A 15,400-nucleotide genomic window follows, 5' to 3' on the forward strand; every position below is an offset into this window, starting at 1 on the left:
GCAAAAGAAAGACTACAATCGGGATGCGCAGGCCTGTCGGCTGCCAGAAAGGAACATTGTCCTCAAGAAGAATAATCGACCCCGGAGTAAGCTGGATCCCAAGTGGAAGTTGAACTCGTGTGTGATTACGGCCGAACCCATATCAAGCTCCGCCCAAAGCCAGACCAAGGGCCAGAAGAAACATCAAGGGATGACTGGGACGAAGAGCCAGACGATGGCGAAGGGACTTTGCCTCAGTTGCCCCCTGACCCTTTCGAGCTACTTTTGGCGGTATCAGGATTAGATATCTACTGAAACTGTTGTATATAATGTTTATTAAAACTGCTGTTATTGAAAATGTTTGCCATTATAACTGTTGTAGATGTGTGATTTGAGTTGATAAAGAACAACCACCTTTATGTCTTAATGGGTGAGGACACGCACCTGAAAAAGCGGGGGTGAATGTGGTACCCCAAAGCCCTGTTGAATGGCACAAAGGAAGTGCATAAACGCTTTTAAAATGCAGGGCTACAAGGGGTTAATTGTGCTCCTGAAAACGTGTGCCCAGGAGTGATTGACAGGAGGAAGATGAAGGCCCTGATTGGCTGGGGGAGTAACAGGAAGAGGATGTGCAGGAAGGAGGAGAGAGAGAAAGCAGCATGGTAGAAGGAACAAGGAAGAGGATGTGCAGCCGAGCAGAGAGAAGATAAGCTGCTGCCAGAACTGTGACATTGCCAGCAAAGCGGACGGAGAACAGCTGGGGACACGCAGCGGGGCACCAAAGACAGTCTCCACTAACTGCAGAACGGTCTCAAGGTAAAACCCTAGCCTGCAGTGTACTGCACACCTCCCAGTGTCAGAGGGAAGAGTGATGAGAGAATCTATCCAAAACTGACATTGCATTCTTGTACAAGGAAGGATTGTGAGAGCTTTCCCCCCAGATCATACCCTTACACAGGCTGCAGGGAACAATTAAGACGGTCGTTTCAGCTATATCCTGTTTTTGTGCTGATATCTTGACATTATACCCTGCTGCAGAGCACATGTGCTGAAAGGGATTCATTGACTGTTGAGAGAACAGCGCCATCTTGTGTCTGAAATGAGCAACAGCCCTGCTTTCTACTATAATACTTAACCCTTGATGGAAACCTCTGTAGGACATTGGAACACTACCCAAATTCCTGTGCACAGGTCAGCCCAGGACTGAGTGGAAAATATGGTAACGTTACCAGGATAATATTGGTGCACCAAATGTTGAGATGGATGTTACTGTTATGTGATTTACCTAAGAATTGATTTATTAATATTGAAGGTGTGACATTCAGTGTTAGTGGTACCGCTGCAATTCAAGTTAACTCAGCAGTAGATGTTAAAAGTGGGGTTCCTGACCCATAGGGAATAGCACGGTACCCCAAACACCTGAATAAGAAGTAGCCCTCTAGTGGGCGCGGTAGTGACCGTAAAAGTCTTGATGGGTTATTATTAGGGATGTGCACCGGCGACTTTTGGTGTCTCGTGTTTTGTGTTTTGGATTCGGATTTTCGTGATGTTTTGGGTTCGGATTTGTTTCGCAAAACACCTGCCGAAAGGTTTTGGTTCGGATTTAAGGTTTTGGATTCAGATTTTTTTTGAAAAAAGCATAAAAGTTCAAAAATCAAGTTTTTGGCCTTATTTTCACTCCTACGCTATTATTAACCTCAATAACATTCAATAACAAGCATTTCAACTAATTTACAGTGTATTCTGAACACCTCACAATATAGTTATTAGTCCAAAATGTTGCAACGAGGTATCTTTCTGGACTGCGTAGTGAAGTGGTCCCCACAATATAATAAGAAAACCATTAACTGGTCTTAATCGCACCAAAAAATGTACCTGAACTGCGTAGAGGAGTGGTCACCACAATATAATTTAAAAACCCTGAACTTGTATGATTCGCACCAATAAATGTATCTGGACTGCGTAGAGGAGTGGTCACCACAATATAATAAGAAAACCATCAACTGGTATGAATCCCACCAAAAAATGTACCTGGACTGCATAGAGGAGTGGTCACCACAATATATATTAAAAACCCTGAACTTGTATGATTCGCACCAATAAATGTATCTGGACTGCATAGAGAAGTGGTCACCACAATATAATTAATAAAAAACCCTCCACGGCTCTGAATTCCCCCCAAAAAATTCTGGACTGCGTAGTAGGGTGGCCCCGGTACCCAATTTGATACCGGGGCCACAATATAATTAATACACCCTCAACTGCTCAGAATTCCACCAAACAAGTATCTGGACTGCGTTGTGGGGTGGCCCCGGTACCCAATTTGATACCGGGGCCACAATAAAATAAATACACCCTCAACTGGTCAGAATTCCACCAAACAAGTATCTGGACTACGTAGTGGGGTGGCCCCGGTACCCAATTTGATACCGGAGCCACAATATAAAAATACACCCTCAACTGGTCAGAATTCCACCAAACAAGTATCTGGACTGCGTATTGGGGTGGCCCCGGTACTAAATTTGGTACCGGGGCCACAATACCTCCTCCAAGTTCCAAGTGTAGTGTTTATAACATATTAACACTACACTAATTCTAGCACGTCAATACCTCTTGTTTTAAATAATGACAGGGCATTTAACTTTTGATTTAATTTTTTGAATTTGTTGACATTTTCTTTTACTTTTTGAACATGGCAAACGACTGTTGAATGGTCACATAATGCCAAAAAAATAGTTGCAAGATGGAATTGTCCTTGGGCCCTCCCACCCACCCTTTGTACCAAAAAACTGTGGCTGAAATGATTGGTTTGTTTGGTCCCCCACACCAAAAAAACAATTCATCTCTCCCTGTACAAACTAAACAGGCTCTACTGAGGAAAGATGTCGTCCTCATCCTCAACCTCTGATTCCTCTCCCCCTACAGTGTGTACTTCCTCCTCCTCACACATTATCAATTCGTCCCCGCTGGACTCCACAACCACAGGTCCCTCTGTACTATCTGGAGGGCAGTGCTGTACTTCATTGAGGAATTGATTATTCATTTTTATAAACATCATTTTTTCAACATTGTGAGGAAGCAACCTCCTTTGCCGCTCACTGACCAGGTTCCCCGCTGCACTAAAAACTCTTTCCGAGTACACACTGGAGGGGGGACAACTCAGATAAAATAGAGCCAGTTTGTACAGGGGCTTCCAAACTGCCTTTTTTTCCTGCCAGTAACAATATGGACTGTCTGACATGTCTATTTGGATGGTGTCAGCAAAATAATCCTCCACCATTTTTTCAATTGTGACAGCATCCAATGCAGCGACAGTAGACATGTCTGCAATGGTTGGCAGGTCCTTCAGTCCGGACCAGATGTTATCAGCATCCACGCCAGCGGCTCTTTTAGGAAAACTGAGCTTTTTACTCGCAGCCATAGATGTGGAAGAAAATGAGGGTGGAGCTGTTGGCATGTCACGGTCCTCTTCAGAGGACAATCTCCTGACCAGAAGGTCTTTGCACCGCTGTAGACTTGTGTCCGCCGGAAACAGAGACACAACATACGCTTTAAACCGAGGATCGAGCACGGTGGCCAGAATGTATTCCTCTGACTTTAAAAGAGTGACCACCCTCAAATCCTGGCAAAGCGTACGAAGGGCTTCATCCACAAGAGCTACATGCTTTGTTGGATCGCAATGCTTTACCAGCTCCTCCCTCACTTTCTCCAGCTGCTTCTGCAACAGCCTGATCAGGGGAATGACCTGACTCAAGCTGGCAGTGTCGGAACTGACTTCTCGTGTGGCAAGCTCAAATGGCTGGAGAACCTTGCACAACACGGAAATCAGTCTCCACTGCGCTTGACTCAGGCGCATCCCCACTCCTTTGCCTATGTCGTAGGTGGCTGTGTAGGCCTGAATGGCCTTTTTGCTGCTCCTCCATCCTCTGCAGCATATAGAGGGTGGAGTTCCAGCGCGTCACAACCTCTTGTTTGAGGTGATGGCAGGGCAGGTTCATGCTTTTTTGATGTGCCTCTAGTCTGCGGTAGGCATTGGCTGAATGCCGAAAGTGTCCAGCAATTTTGCGCGCCACCGCAAGCATCTCCTGCACACCCCTGTCACTCTTGAGGTAATGCTGCACCACCAAATTAATGGTGTGGGCAAAACATGGGACGTGCTGGAAATTGCCCATATTTAATGCCCGCACAATGTTACTGGCATTGTCTGACACCACAAATCCCCATGAGAGTCTAAGTGGGGTAAGCCACTCCGAGATTATTTCCCTCAGTTTTTCTAAGAGGTTGTCAGCGTTGTGCCTCTTACTAAAACCTGTGATACACAATGTTGCCTGCCTTGGCACGAGCAGCCGTTGTGGAGATGCTGCTACTGATGCAGCTGCTGCTGTTGCTGTGGAAGGCGATGCATCTACCCAGTGGGCTGTCACAGTCATATAGTCCTTAGTTTGCCCTGAACCACTTGTCCACATGTCGGTGGTTAAGTGGACAGTGGGTACAACCGCATTTTTCAAAGCACTGAGGACACTTGTTCTTACTTCTCTGTACATCTTTGGTATCGCCTGCCTAGTGAAGTGGAATCTCGACGGGATTTGGTACCGGGGACACAATACCTCCATCAACCGTCTAAATCCCACTCCACTGATGGCGGACACCGGACGCACATCTAACACCAACATTGCTGTTATTGACGCAGTTATTCGCTTTGCCATAGGATGACTATTGTCGTACTTGTCGTATTGTTTTCCTTATTCGTCACATTATGCAGAGGGTATTTCAGTGGGTGATATATGGTGTCAAGGAGTGGTAGTGGGTGAGGTATGGTGCTAAGAAATGGTGGTGAGTGAGGGATATTTTAGTGGGTGAGGTATGGTGCGAAGGAGTGGTTGGGAGCATATTAGTGGGTAAGGTGTGGTAACAGGGAGTGCTGGTGAAGGGCTATTACAGTGAGTTAGGGATAGTGTAGTATTTGGTGGTGTATTCTATCTGGTGAGTGGTGTATTTGGTGAGTGGTAAGAGGGGTGAGTGAGGTAGAGTAGTACAGACAGCAATTCTTACCCCTGATTCCTTAGACAGCTGATATACCAACTATGTAACTATGGCAGTGTGACGTGTCATAGCTACAGATGCATGGTATTGCCCCTATGAAACTTGTGTGTGTGGGTGGGGGAGGGGGGCAGTGTTGTTTCTCACCCAGGGCACTAAAATGTCTAGTTATGACTGACTCTGATGTCAGGTTTATATAAGAGCTGTAAATTACTGGCCTTGTGCGTTGTTACTCTGCTTTTTGATCTTATTTCTGTCTCTCCCATAACTGTGTCATTGTTACCCTTATATCACTTTCATTGCCCACTCTATATCTCACTCTTTGCCTCCTCTCCCATTGCCCCATCCATTTCTCTCACTTTGTCTCCTCTCTGTGTCTCTACTTGTTGCCCCCTTCATGTTTCTCTCATTACTGCCCCCTCCATGTCTCTCTCATTACCGCTCCTTACATGTCTCTCTCATTGCTGTTCCCTCCATGTCTCTCTCATTGCTGCCCCTTCCATGTCTTTCTTATTGCTGCCAACTCCATGACTCGACCATTGCTGCCCACTCCATGGTTCTACCATTACTCCCACCATATCTCTACCATTTCAGCCTCCTCCATGTCTCTCCCTTTGCAGCCACCTGCAAGTCACTCTGATTGCATCCACGTTCATGTCTTTCCCATTGCAGCCCCTTCCATATCTCTCCCATTGGAACCCCTTCCATGTCTCTCCCATTGCAGCCGCCTGCTACATGTCTCTCCCATTGCAGCCCTCTCCATGTCTCTCCCATTGGATGCCCCTTCAAAGTCTCTCCCATTGGAGCCCACTCTATTTCTCTATATAAATAAGAAGTTGCATTGGTGAGAAGGTGTAGGTGGTTTCCCCATCTGTTCCTACTTCTTGCTCTGGTATATTTATATTCATCTCCCCATGTATTTTAAGATTTTTGGTTCATGATAGTAGGGCGACCATTCGTTCATCTGAAGGTATGCTCCTTTACTGTAAGCAATGTTTGTTTGCTTTTATGTACACACTGTGCAGCGCTGCAGTATATTTTCCTGCACTATAAATAAGACATTACATTGGTGAGAAGGTGTAGGTGGTTTCCCCATCTGTTCCTACCTCTTGCTCTGGTTTCCCTCAATCTTGCTCAATTTTTGTTCTCCTCTATCTCTCTCTGTGGGGTTTAAAGTGAGAAAAGGCCCCTACATACCATGCAAGTTTAATAACCATTTTAATAGTTGAGATAAAAGGTGTAGTGGTAGTGGTGTAGTACAAAACAAAAATGTTAGAAGAATGGGTGCCAGAATCTCGATGAAATCACACTACCTTATTTATTCCTACAGCACTTCACTTTGTTGCAGGTAATAATGTCAGGTTTATATCAGAGCTGACACTTACTGGCCTTGTGGATTGTTCCTCTGCCTTTCGATCTTCTTTCTGTCTCTCCCATAATTGTGTCATTGTTACCCTCATACCACTTTCATTGCCCCCTCCATATCTCTTACTTTGTCTCCTCTATGTGTCTCTCATTACTGCCCCATCCATGACTCTCTCATTGCTGCCCCCTCCATGTCTCTCCCATTGCTGACCACTCCATGCCTCATCCATTGCTGCACACTCCATTTTTCTACCATTGCCCCCTTCATATCTCTACCATTTCAGCAACCTCCATGTCTCTCCCTTTGCAGCCACCTGCATGTCTCTCCTATTGCTGTCAAATTCATGTCTTTCCCATTTGCAGCCACTTACATATCTCTCCCATTGGAGTCCCTTCCATATCTCTCCCATTGGAGCACCTTCCACGTCTCTCCCATTACAGCCCCCTCAATGTCTATCCCATTGCAGCCACCACCATGTCTCTCCCATTGCAGTCCACTCCTTGTCTCTCCTATTGCAACCCCCTCCTTCTCTCTCCTATTGAAGCCCCCTTCATATCTCTACCATTTCAGCCCCCTCCATAATAAATAATGTCAGGTTTATATTAGAGCTGGCAATTACTGGCCTTGTGCATTGTTCCTCTGCCTTTTGATCTTCTTTCTGTCTCTCCCATAACTGTGTCATTGTTACCCATATATCTCACTCATTGCCTCCTCTCCCATTGCCACTTTGTCTCCTCTATGTCTCTCTCATTGCTGTTCCCTCCATGTTTCTCCCATTGCTGCCCACTCCGTGTCTTTCCTATTGCAGCCCCCTCCACGTCTCTCCCGTGGCAGCACCCACCATATCTTTCCCATTGCAACCTCCACAATGTCTCTTCCTCACTGCCCCCTCATTGCCCCATCCATGTTTCTTCCTCATTGCCACAGATTCACTATAACTCTCATTGCACCCCCCTCACTATAGCTCTCATTGAAGCTAGCTCCCTATAGTTCTTTGCTTCATTGCATGTTACTAACCTTGAGTGATCGCAGGCACCCTTCTTGCTGCTCAGACAGGAATTGAATACACTTTCTATCTGAGAACTGGATTGTGGGGCTGCCTGACGTTTTCTTGGAATGCTCAGACAGCGGTCCGAGGAGTCTGTGAAATCCATTAATTTAATGCATTGGAAAATACATGAGGAAAATAACTGGCTCCGGCAGTAGGCAAAGAGTAGGTTTATATATTCTATAATGTGGAAAAGAAATTACTTGACTCGCCCCATGGTGGGGCTTTCAGTTAAGCTAAGTTTACTAAACAGTTGTCCATGGACCTCAGAACTTCAAATATGTAAATCTAATAAGAAATGTCATCTAATAATAACGATAGAAAATCTATATATAAATTAAATATGTAAAAATCACACTCCAGTTCACAGCTGCATCTAAAAAAAAATGTTTATATTTTTAAACATTTATATGTATATTTGTTTTACATATTTTTTGTTATAGAAGGCTACTTCAATTACATTTTGTATTTATACAAAAAATACTTAAAAGGGGTTCAATTGCATTGAAATTATCAGGAGTTAGTTCACAAAATAGTAATTTATTGACCTTTAGGAGTACCGTTTCATCCTACAGACTTCAACACTGGATAGATAAAAAATGCAGCCTTCTCCATCCAAAGGACTGCCCATGCTGTGTTTACCTATCATGTATTGCAGTGTCAAAGACAATAGTAGGCTGTGCAACCGTCCATGAGTTTAAGCGTTTCAGGTGAACAGGCAGCTGTGGCAATGGATATCTTCTGGTGATGCCCTTTAACCCTACATATATACACTAAGGGGACATATTTCAAGTAAATCTGTTATCTACACAAAGTATAAGCATCCATTTTATGGACTGAACCAGTTTGTAGCCGATCTATTTGCTGGGAACCAGTACCATAACTGAATCCCTACCTAAGTAATATTAATGTGGTACTGATTCCATGGGAAATGCTAGGCTATATTTTGTATTTGCCATTAATAGATTACGTTTTTATATTTGCATGCATGCAGTTTATCGGTTGATAACCTTTTGTAGAGGAGGCTCAGGTGTTTATAATGGGATAATGTGAAATGTGTCTATATGATATACTGTATGTTTTTACATTCTGTACCATAACCTGTTCAATTAACAGTAACAAAAATAAGTTAGAATGGTAATACCCAATAATAATGATGAATGACTTACCTGTATTATAGGATAAAAGCAGTAGCTATCATAAGAACTGCCAACATCTCCACTAATATGAGATTCAGGTGTAAATGGGTGGAAGGTCTCTCTTTTTTCACAGTCCCTGGAATCACCAGGTATTACCCCCATCTTCTCCATACACTGACCCAGTTCCAGATCTTCCACAGATGATGTGTGAGTACAGACCCCTGTCCGAAATCCTTCTATAAAACGTTGCAAGGATTCCTTGTTCAGCACATAACCAGCTCCTCCACTCATGTAGCCCTGGTTAACAAAGGGTTTGAAGCGTCTGCCAAAGTAGACTGGCTCATATGGTGTATAATTAGAGAGCATCAACCGTAAATTGTCCACCACAACATAGGTGTCATCATCCGCCTTTAAGAACCAGTCAGCCTCATCAAAATGATGTTTATGTATATATTGAAATGCTCGGATGGTCTTCCAGTAGAGCTGATCTCTGCCTTCGGTGGTGTTTAGTCCAATAGTTGGGAGGCCCTCAGTGGATATGGAACTCATGAATAAAATCTTATTGCAGTGACGAGTCCAAGAGTTCTTCACATGAATGGCTCTAGACTCTAAGTGAACTGGTGCTGTCATGACCCAACATAACACTCTTACTTTGCGTGAAAGCTCCTCACTAAAACTTTTTTCTGCAAATTTCAAAGACAGTAAATTATTACATGATCATTATCAACTCATTAGCGTTTCTCCAAATAATAAACTAAGATTAATCAAAACAAGTATTTTCTTCACATTTAAAGGGATTGGACATCTCCTGCCAAATCAATATATTGGTCTTTGTCCAGGAGGCTTTGTGGCATCAGGGTGTAGCTGGCTGAAAAGGGGGCGTCCCGGAAATAGATTCAAGTGTTACATGGTCAGCTTACATAAGCTCACACATTCATGTGACACCTTATTTGGTTGCATATATCGTGCTGCTGTTAAACATTACAGCCAAAAAGCAATAAAAATTGTCATTCACCACCTTTAAAGAAAAAGAAAAGTTATGTTGGGAGAAATTTGATTGTTATCTGCTTGATAGCAATCCAATCAGGTTTATCGACAGCCTTACAATGGATGTAATGGACTTTCAAACTTCTCCTGGCTCTTAACCTTTTAGAAGCAACAAGTGCAGTGCAAGAGGGGGTGAAGAATCACATGTTAGACAAACTACACTGATCATCCACAACCACTGGCAAATTACATGAATATCATTGGTTATCTCGTTACAATGGCACCTGTCAAGGGGCAGCAAGTGAACAGTCAGTTCTTGAAGTTGATGTGTTGGAAGCAGGAAGCAAGCTTAAAGATCTGAGCAACTTTGACAAGGGCCAAATTGTGATGGCTAGACGACTAGTTCAGACCATCTCCAGAACAATAGGTCTTATTGAGTGTTCCCAGTATGCAGTGGTTAGTACCTACCAAAATTGGTCCAAGGAAGGACAACCAGTGTACCAGCGACAGGGTCAGGGCTCAAGGTTCATTATTGCGTGTGGGGAGGGAAGGCTAACCTGTATGATTCATTCCCAAGAAGAGCTACTGTAGCACAAAATGCTGAAAAATTTAATGCTGGCTATAAAGTTATCAGAACGCACAGTGCATTGCAGTTTGCTACATATGGGACTGCGTAGTCGCAGACTAGATCAGAGTACCTATGCTGACCCCTGTCCACTGTGACTATAGTGTGCATGTGAGCACCAGAACTGAACCATGGAGCAGGCTGTATATGTCAGACGCCGTCCCGCACTCCTACCTGGTGCCGGGACGGACGCTTTCTCGATCCCCGCTCGTCCCGTTGCTAGGCAACGGGACGTCACTTCCGGCCAGGAGCCCAGGCGCATGCGCCCGAACATCGCGTCTCGTTGCTAGGCAACGGAGACGCTTGCCAGCAGTTCCTGTCGGCGGTCAGATCAGCTGACCGCCGAGCTCCACTCCACCAATGACAGGGGTGGCGCCTCTATTTAAACTAGACTCTGGCATCACTAGGGTGCCAGAGTATCTAGTCTCCCAACCTGTCTCTAGGCTCCCCTGTTATTCATATATATATATCCTGCCTGCTTCCTCCGGATTGACCTTTGCATGTTTGACTATTCTTTGGATTCTCCCTGATTCCTGTTACCTTATCCTGGTTCTGACTCTCGGCTTCCTGACTACCCTTCTGCCTCACCCTTCTGTACCTCGTTGCCTGCACGGATTTGACCTCGGACTGTTCACTACGTTTGTTCACGTGACCTCGCTGGTGGCTACCTGGGAGAACCGCGACCGACACGTCTCAGCAGCTAAGCCCATAACTCCTTGCGGGGTTCCCTGGTGAAGACCTGGGGCGTGGATAGGCTCCGCGCCTCCTTGCGTAGCAGTGCTAATACCAGCAGGTAAGGCCGTCCAATTACTTTGTTTGTGACAGAATACTCTGGCCATGACCACGGATGGCCAAAATGAACCTTCAGCCCGGGACCTCTTACTGCATTTGGCCCAAAAGGTTGAACAACAGGACGCCGAGCAAGCCAGGCTTCTCCAGTGTATCCAGGGTATAGCTACCCGACTGGATTCCATGCAGATTTCGCTAGCTGCCTCCCAATCTGCTGTTGCCGCTCCCCCGCAAGCCATTTCTCCGGTCCTCGCTCCCTCTCCTGGGGCCTCCTCCTCGCTACGGCTGCCCACGCCAGAGAAATTCGATGGGGACCCTACTAGATGCAGAGGATTTCTTAATCAGTGCTCCATACACTTTGAATGCAACGCAGGAGCCTTTTCTACTGAGCGTTCCAAGGTGGCCTTCATCATGTCACTGCTTTCTGGACAAGCCCTGGCCTGCGCTTCGCCACTGTGGGAACGAGATGATCCTCTCCTTCTAAATGTCTCCTCCTTCATCACATCCTTTCGCAAGATCTTCGATGAGCCAGGCCGAGCATCTTCAGCAGCCTCCAGCCTTCTCTCCTTACGACAAGGCTCTCTGACGGTGGGTCAATACGCGGTACAGTTCCGCACCCTCGCTTCTGAGCTTAACTGGAACGATGAGGCACTCACGGCAACCTTCTGGCAGGGTCTTACGGATCGTATCAAGGATGAATTGGTGTCCCGTGAGCTCCCAGCAGATCTGGACTCTCTCATATCCTTATGCAATAGGGTGGATCTCCGCTTTCGGGAACGCACTCAAGAAAGAGAGAGATCTTCTCACAGACGTTTTTTCCCTCGCTTAGCCCCTCGGTTCCAGAACCCTACCCCAGCTGTCTCTGACGAACCCATGCAAATTGGGCGCTCCCGGCTATCTCCTGAGGAGAGGGAGAAAAGGCTCAGGCAGAACCTCTGTCTCTACTGTAGGGAATCCGGACATCGGTTGCTGTCCTGTCCTAAACGGCCGGGAAACGCACCATCCTAGTCGGTGACAGGGAGGCCGACTTAGGAGTAAGATTTTCCACTCCCTTCTCCACCTCCAATCCAGACTTCCTAATGACCATCACGTTGGACTCTCCTAGTGGCCCTTTTTTGACCTCTGCCTTTGTGGATTCCGGCGCTGCCGGAAATTTCATCTCCGCCACCTTGGCATCACAACTCCAAATTACGATTCTGGACTTACCTCAGCCGCTATTCCTAACCGCCGTGGATGGAAACCGTGTCTCCAATGGCTCCATCTCCAAGGTTACTGCACCAGTCCGGCTAACGGTAGGGGTTCTGCATTCCGAACTGATCGAATTTTTGGTTTTGCCCCAATCCATCAATTCAGTCATCCTAGGTCTGCCATGGCTTAGGTTACATGCACCCCAATTCGATTGGAGTTTAGCTCAGGTCAGTTCCTGGGGTACCCAATGTCACAAAAGGTGTTTAAATTGGGTCAGACCCAAGAAGTTATGCATTTCCTCCACAACCCCCCTGGCGCACTCTCCTCATCTAGAGGTTCCCGCTCCTTATTTATCGTTTTCGGATGTGTTCTCCAAGGCAGCTTCTGAGCTTCTACCTCCTCACCGTCCCTGGGACTGTCCTATTGAGTTACTACCAGGGAGGCCCATTCCCAAGGGCAGAATCTACCCTCTGTCTCTTCCTGAGGATCAGGCCATGTCTATGTATATCTCAGAGAACCTGCAACGTGGATTCATCAGAAGATCTACCTCTCCTGCGGGGGCGGGTTTTTTCTTTGTGAATAAGAAGGACGGTACCTTACGTCCCTGTATCGATTATCGACAGCTTAATGCCATCACTGTCAAAAACAGATACCCGCTACCCCTCATTTCCGAACTGTTTGACCGAATTAGTGGTTCCAAGATCTTTTCTAAACTTGATTTACGGGGTGCTTACAATTTGATCCGGATACGTGAGGGCGACGAGTGGAAGACTGCCTTTTGTACTCGCGACGGACATTACGAGTACCTCGTCATGCCCTTTGGATTATGCAATGCTCCCGCTGTTTTCCAATCGTCCATCAACGAGATCTTCAGGGATCTCCTCTATAACTCAGTAGTAGTTTACTTGGATGACATACTAATCTTTTCTTCTGATATCATTACTCATCGGTCTCACGTCTCAGAGGTCCTACTTCGTTTACGGCAAAACAGACTCTTCTGTAAACTGGAGAAATGTAGCTTTGAAGTTCCTCAGATACCATTCTTGGGGTATATCGTCTCAGGTTCTGGTTTGAAGATGGACCCAGAGAAGGTTTCCGCTATCACCAATTGGCCTCAACCTCTGAGTTTGAAAGCTATTCAACGCTTCATTGGATTTTCTAACTATTATAGACAATTCATTAATCAATTCTCTACGTTGATTGCACCCATAACGACCCTCACTAGACGATCTGCTAACCCAAAGGTTTGGCCCCCGGAGGCCGTTTCTGCTTTTACCTCCCTGAAAGAGGCCTTTTTATCAGCTCCTGTTCTATCCCAACCGGATCAAGAGAGACCGTTTTTTCTAGAGGTGGATGCATCTGCTGTCGGAGTAGGAGCTGTTCTCTCACAAAGATCCCTCTCTGGGACTTTTCGGCCTTGTGGGTTCTTTTCTAAGAAATTCTCCTCTGCTGAACGCAACTATGGAATCGGCGATCAAGAATTACTGGCCATTAAACTTGCATTTGAGGAATGGCGTCACCTTCTTGAGGGGGCAAGACACCCGGTGACAGTCTTTACGGACCACAAAAATCTAACCTTTCTCCGAGAAGCACGCTGTCTAAATCCTCGTCAGGCTAGATGGTCTTCGTTCTTTGCCCGATTCGATTTTAAACTTACCTTTCGCTCTGGTGCTAAAAATTCTAGGGCAGATGCCCTTTCCCGGTCCTTCAATGAATCGGATGACGCTCCTGCTGCCGAACCTCCTCACATCCTGGAACCTTCCAGTATTGTCACCCTAACCAGGGCCAAGACTCCTCCAGTTGGTCGCTCCTATCTGGAACCCCATCTTTGTTTAAAAGCCCTCCGCTGGGCTCATGCTACTAAGTTTGCTGGCCACGCCGGGTTCAAGAAATCTTGTTCTCTCCTTTCCCGAAGCTACTGGTGGCCTACTCTTCGATTGGATCTCAAAGAGTTCATTAAGTCTTGTGTTACATGTGCCCAAAACAAAATACCTAGATTCCATCCCTCTGGGCTGCTCCTGCCTTTACCAGTACCTGATCGTCCCTGGACTAGTATTTCCATGGATTTTATTACCGATCTCCCGCCCAGTGAAGGGTTCAATACGATTTGGGTGATTGTCGATAGATTCTCGAAAATGGCCTATTTTGTCCCTCTTAAAGGTCTGCCTTCTGCCCCTAAACTGGCTCAAGTCTTTATTAAAGAGGTGTTCCGGCTCCATGGCTGTCCCCAAGAGATTATATCCGACCGTGGGGTACATTTCATATCTCGATTCTGGAGGGCATTCTGTAAGGATCTTGGAATTAACCTAAAGTTTTCCTCGGGTTATCACCCACAGACGAATGGCCAGACAGAACGGGTCAATCAGGACCTCGAGATGTTTATCCGCTGCTTCTCCTCCGGCAATCAAGACGACTGGTATAATTTGCTCCCATGGGCAGAGTTCACACACAACAATCATATACATGACTCCACGGATTCCTCTCCCTTTTTTATTGTTTTTGGTGCTCATCCCATCCTTCCTGATTTCTCCCATTCCTCAGCACCTTCGGTTCCTGCAGCTCATTCTCTGGTTCGAGATCTGGCCCACATCTGGACATCTACTAAGGAAAATTTGTTGAAAGCAACTCAACGGTATAAGCTAACGGCCGATCGTCACCGTAGAGTTGCCCCCATTATCCATATTGGTGACAAAGTATGGCTCTCTACACGGAACCTTAGACTTCGGGTACCCTCAATGAAATTTGCTCCACGATTTATTGGGCCATTTCCAGTTACACAAGTCATAAATCCTGTAACTTACAAATTACTCCTTCCCCCCTCTCTGAGAATCCACAATTCCTTCCATGTCTCTCTACTAAAACCTTTGGTGCTCAACAGATTCTCCCGCAAGACCTCTCCTCCTCAACCTCTTGTTACCACCACCGGTGACGAGTATGAGATCAGCCACATTCTGGATACTCGTAGCATCCATGGACGTCCCCAGTACCTGGTTCACTGGAAGGGTTTCGGACCCGAGGAACGGTCGTGGGTATTTAAGGAGGATCTTCATCAAGAAACTATCCTCGAGGCCTGCACCTCTTCGATGGAGAGAGGGGGGGGTACTGTCAGACGCCGTCCCGCACTCCTACCTGGTGCCGGGACGGACGCCTTCTCGATCCCCGCTCGTCCCATTGCTAGGCAACGGGACGTCACTTCCGGCCAGGAGCCCAGGCGCATGCGCCCGAACATCGCGCCTCGT

At 46.2% G+C, this 15,400-nt stretch overlaps 1 protein-coding gene across 1 annotated transcript in view; it reads right to left on the reverse strand.

Annotated features, from left to right (window-relative positions):
- Positions 1-15,133, reverse strand: part of LOC142140572 (glycoprotein-N-acetylgalactosamine 3-beta-galactosyltransferase 1-like) — a 55,252-nt gene extending 40,119 nt beyond the window's left edge. Inside the window, exons 1-2 of the mRNA XM_075198280.1 lie at positions 15,079-15,133; positions 8,603-9,255 (exon numbers count right to left, since the gene is read on the reverse strand). Coding sequence (XP_075054381.1) covers positions 8,603-9,255; positions 15,079-15,133 — 708 coding nt within the window. The remainder of the gene's footprint in view (positions 1-8,602; positions 9,256-15,078) is intronic.
- Between the last annotated feature and the right edge of the window lie 267 nt (positions 15,134-15,400).

The sequence above is a fragment of the Mixophyes fleayi genome, chromosome 2 (genome assembly GCF_038048845.1).
Source record: "Mixophyes fleayi isolate aMixFle1 chromosome 2, aMixFle1.hap1, whole genome shotgun sequence".
Classification (NCBI taxonomy): domain Eukaryota; kingdom Metazoa; phylum Chordata; class Amphibia; order Anura; family Limnodynastidae; genus Mixophyes; species Mixophyes fleayi.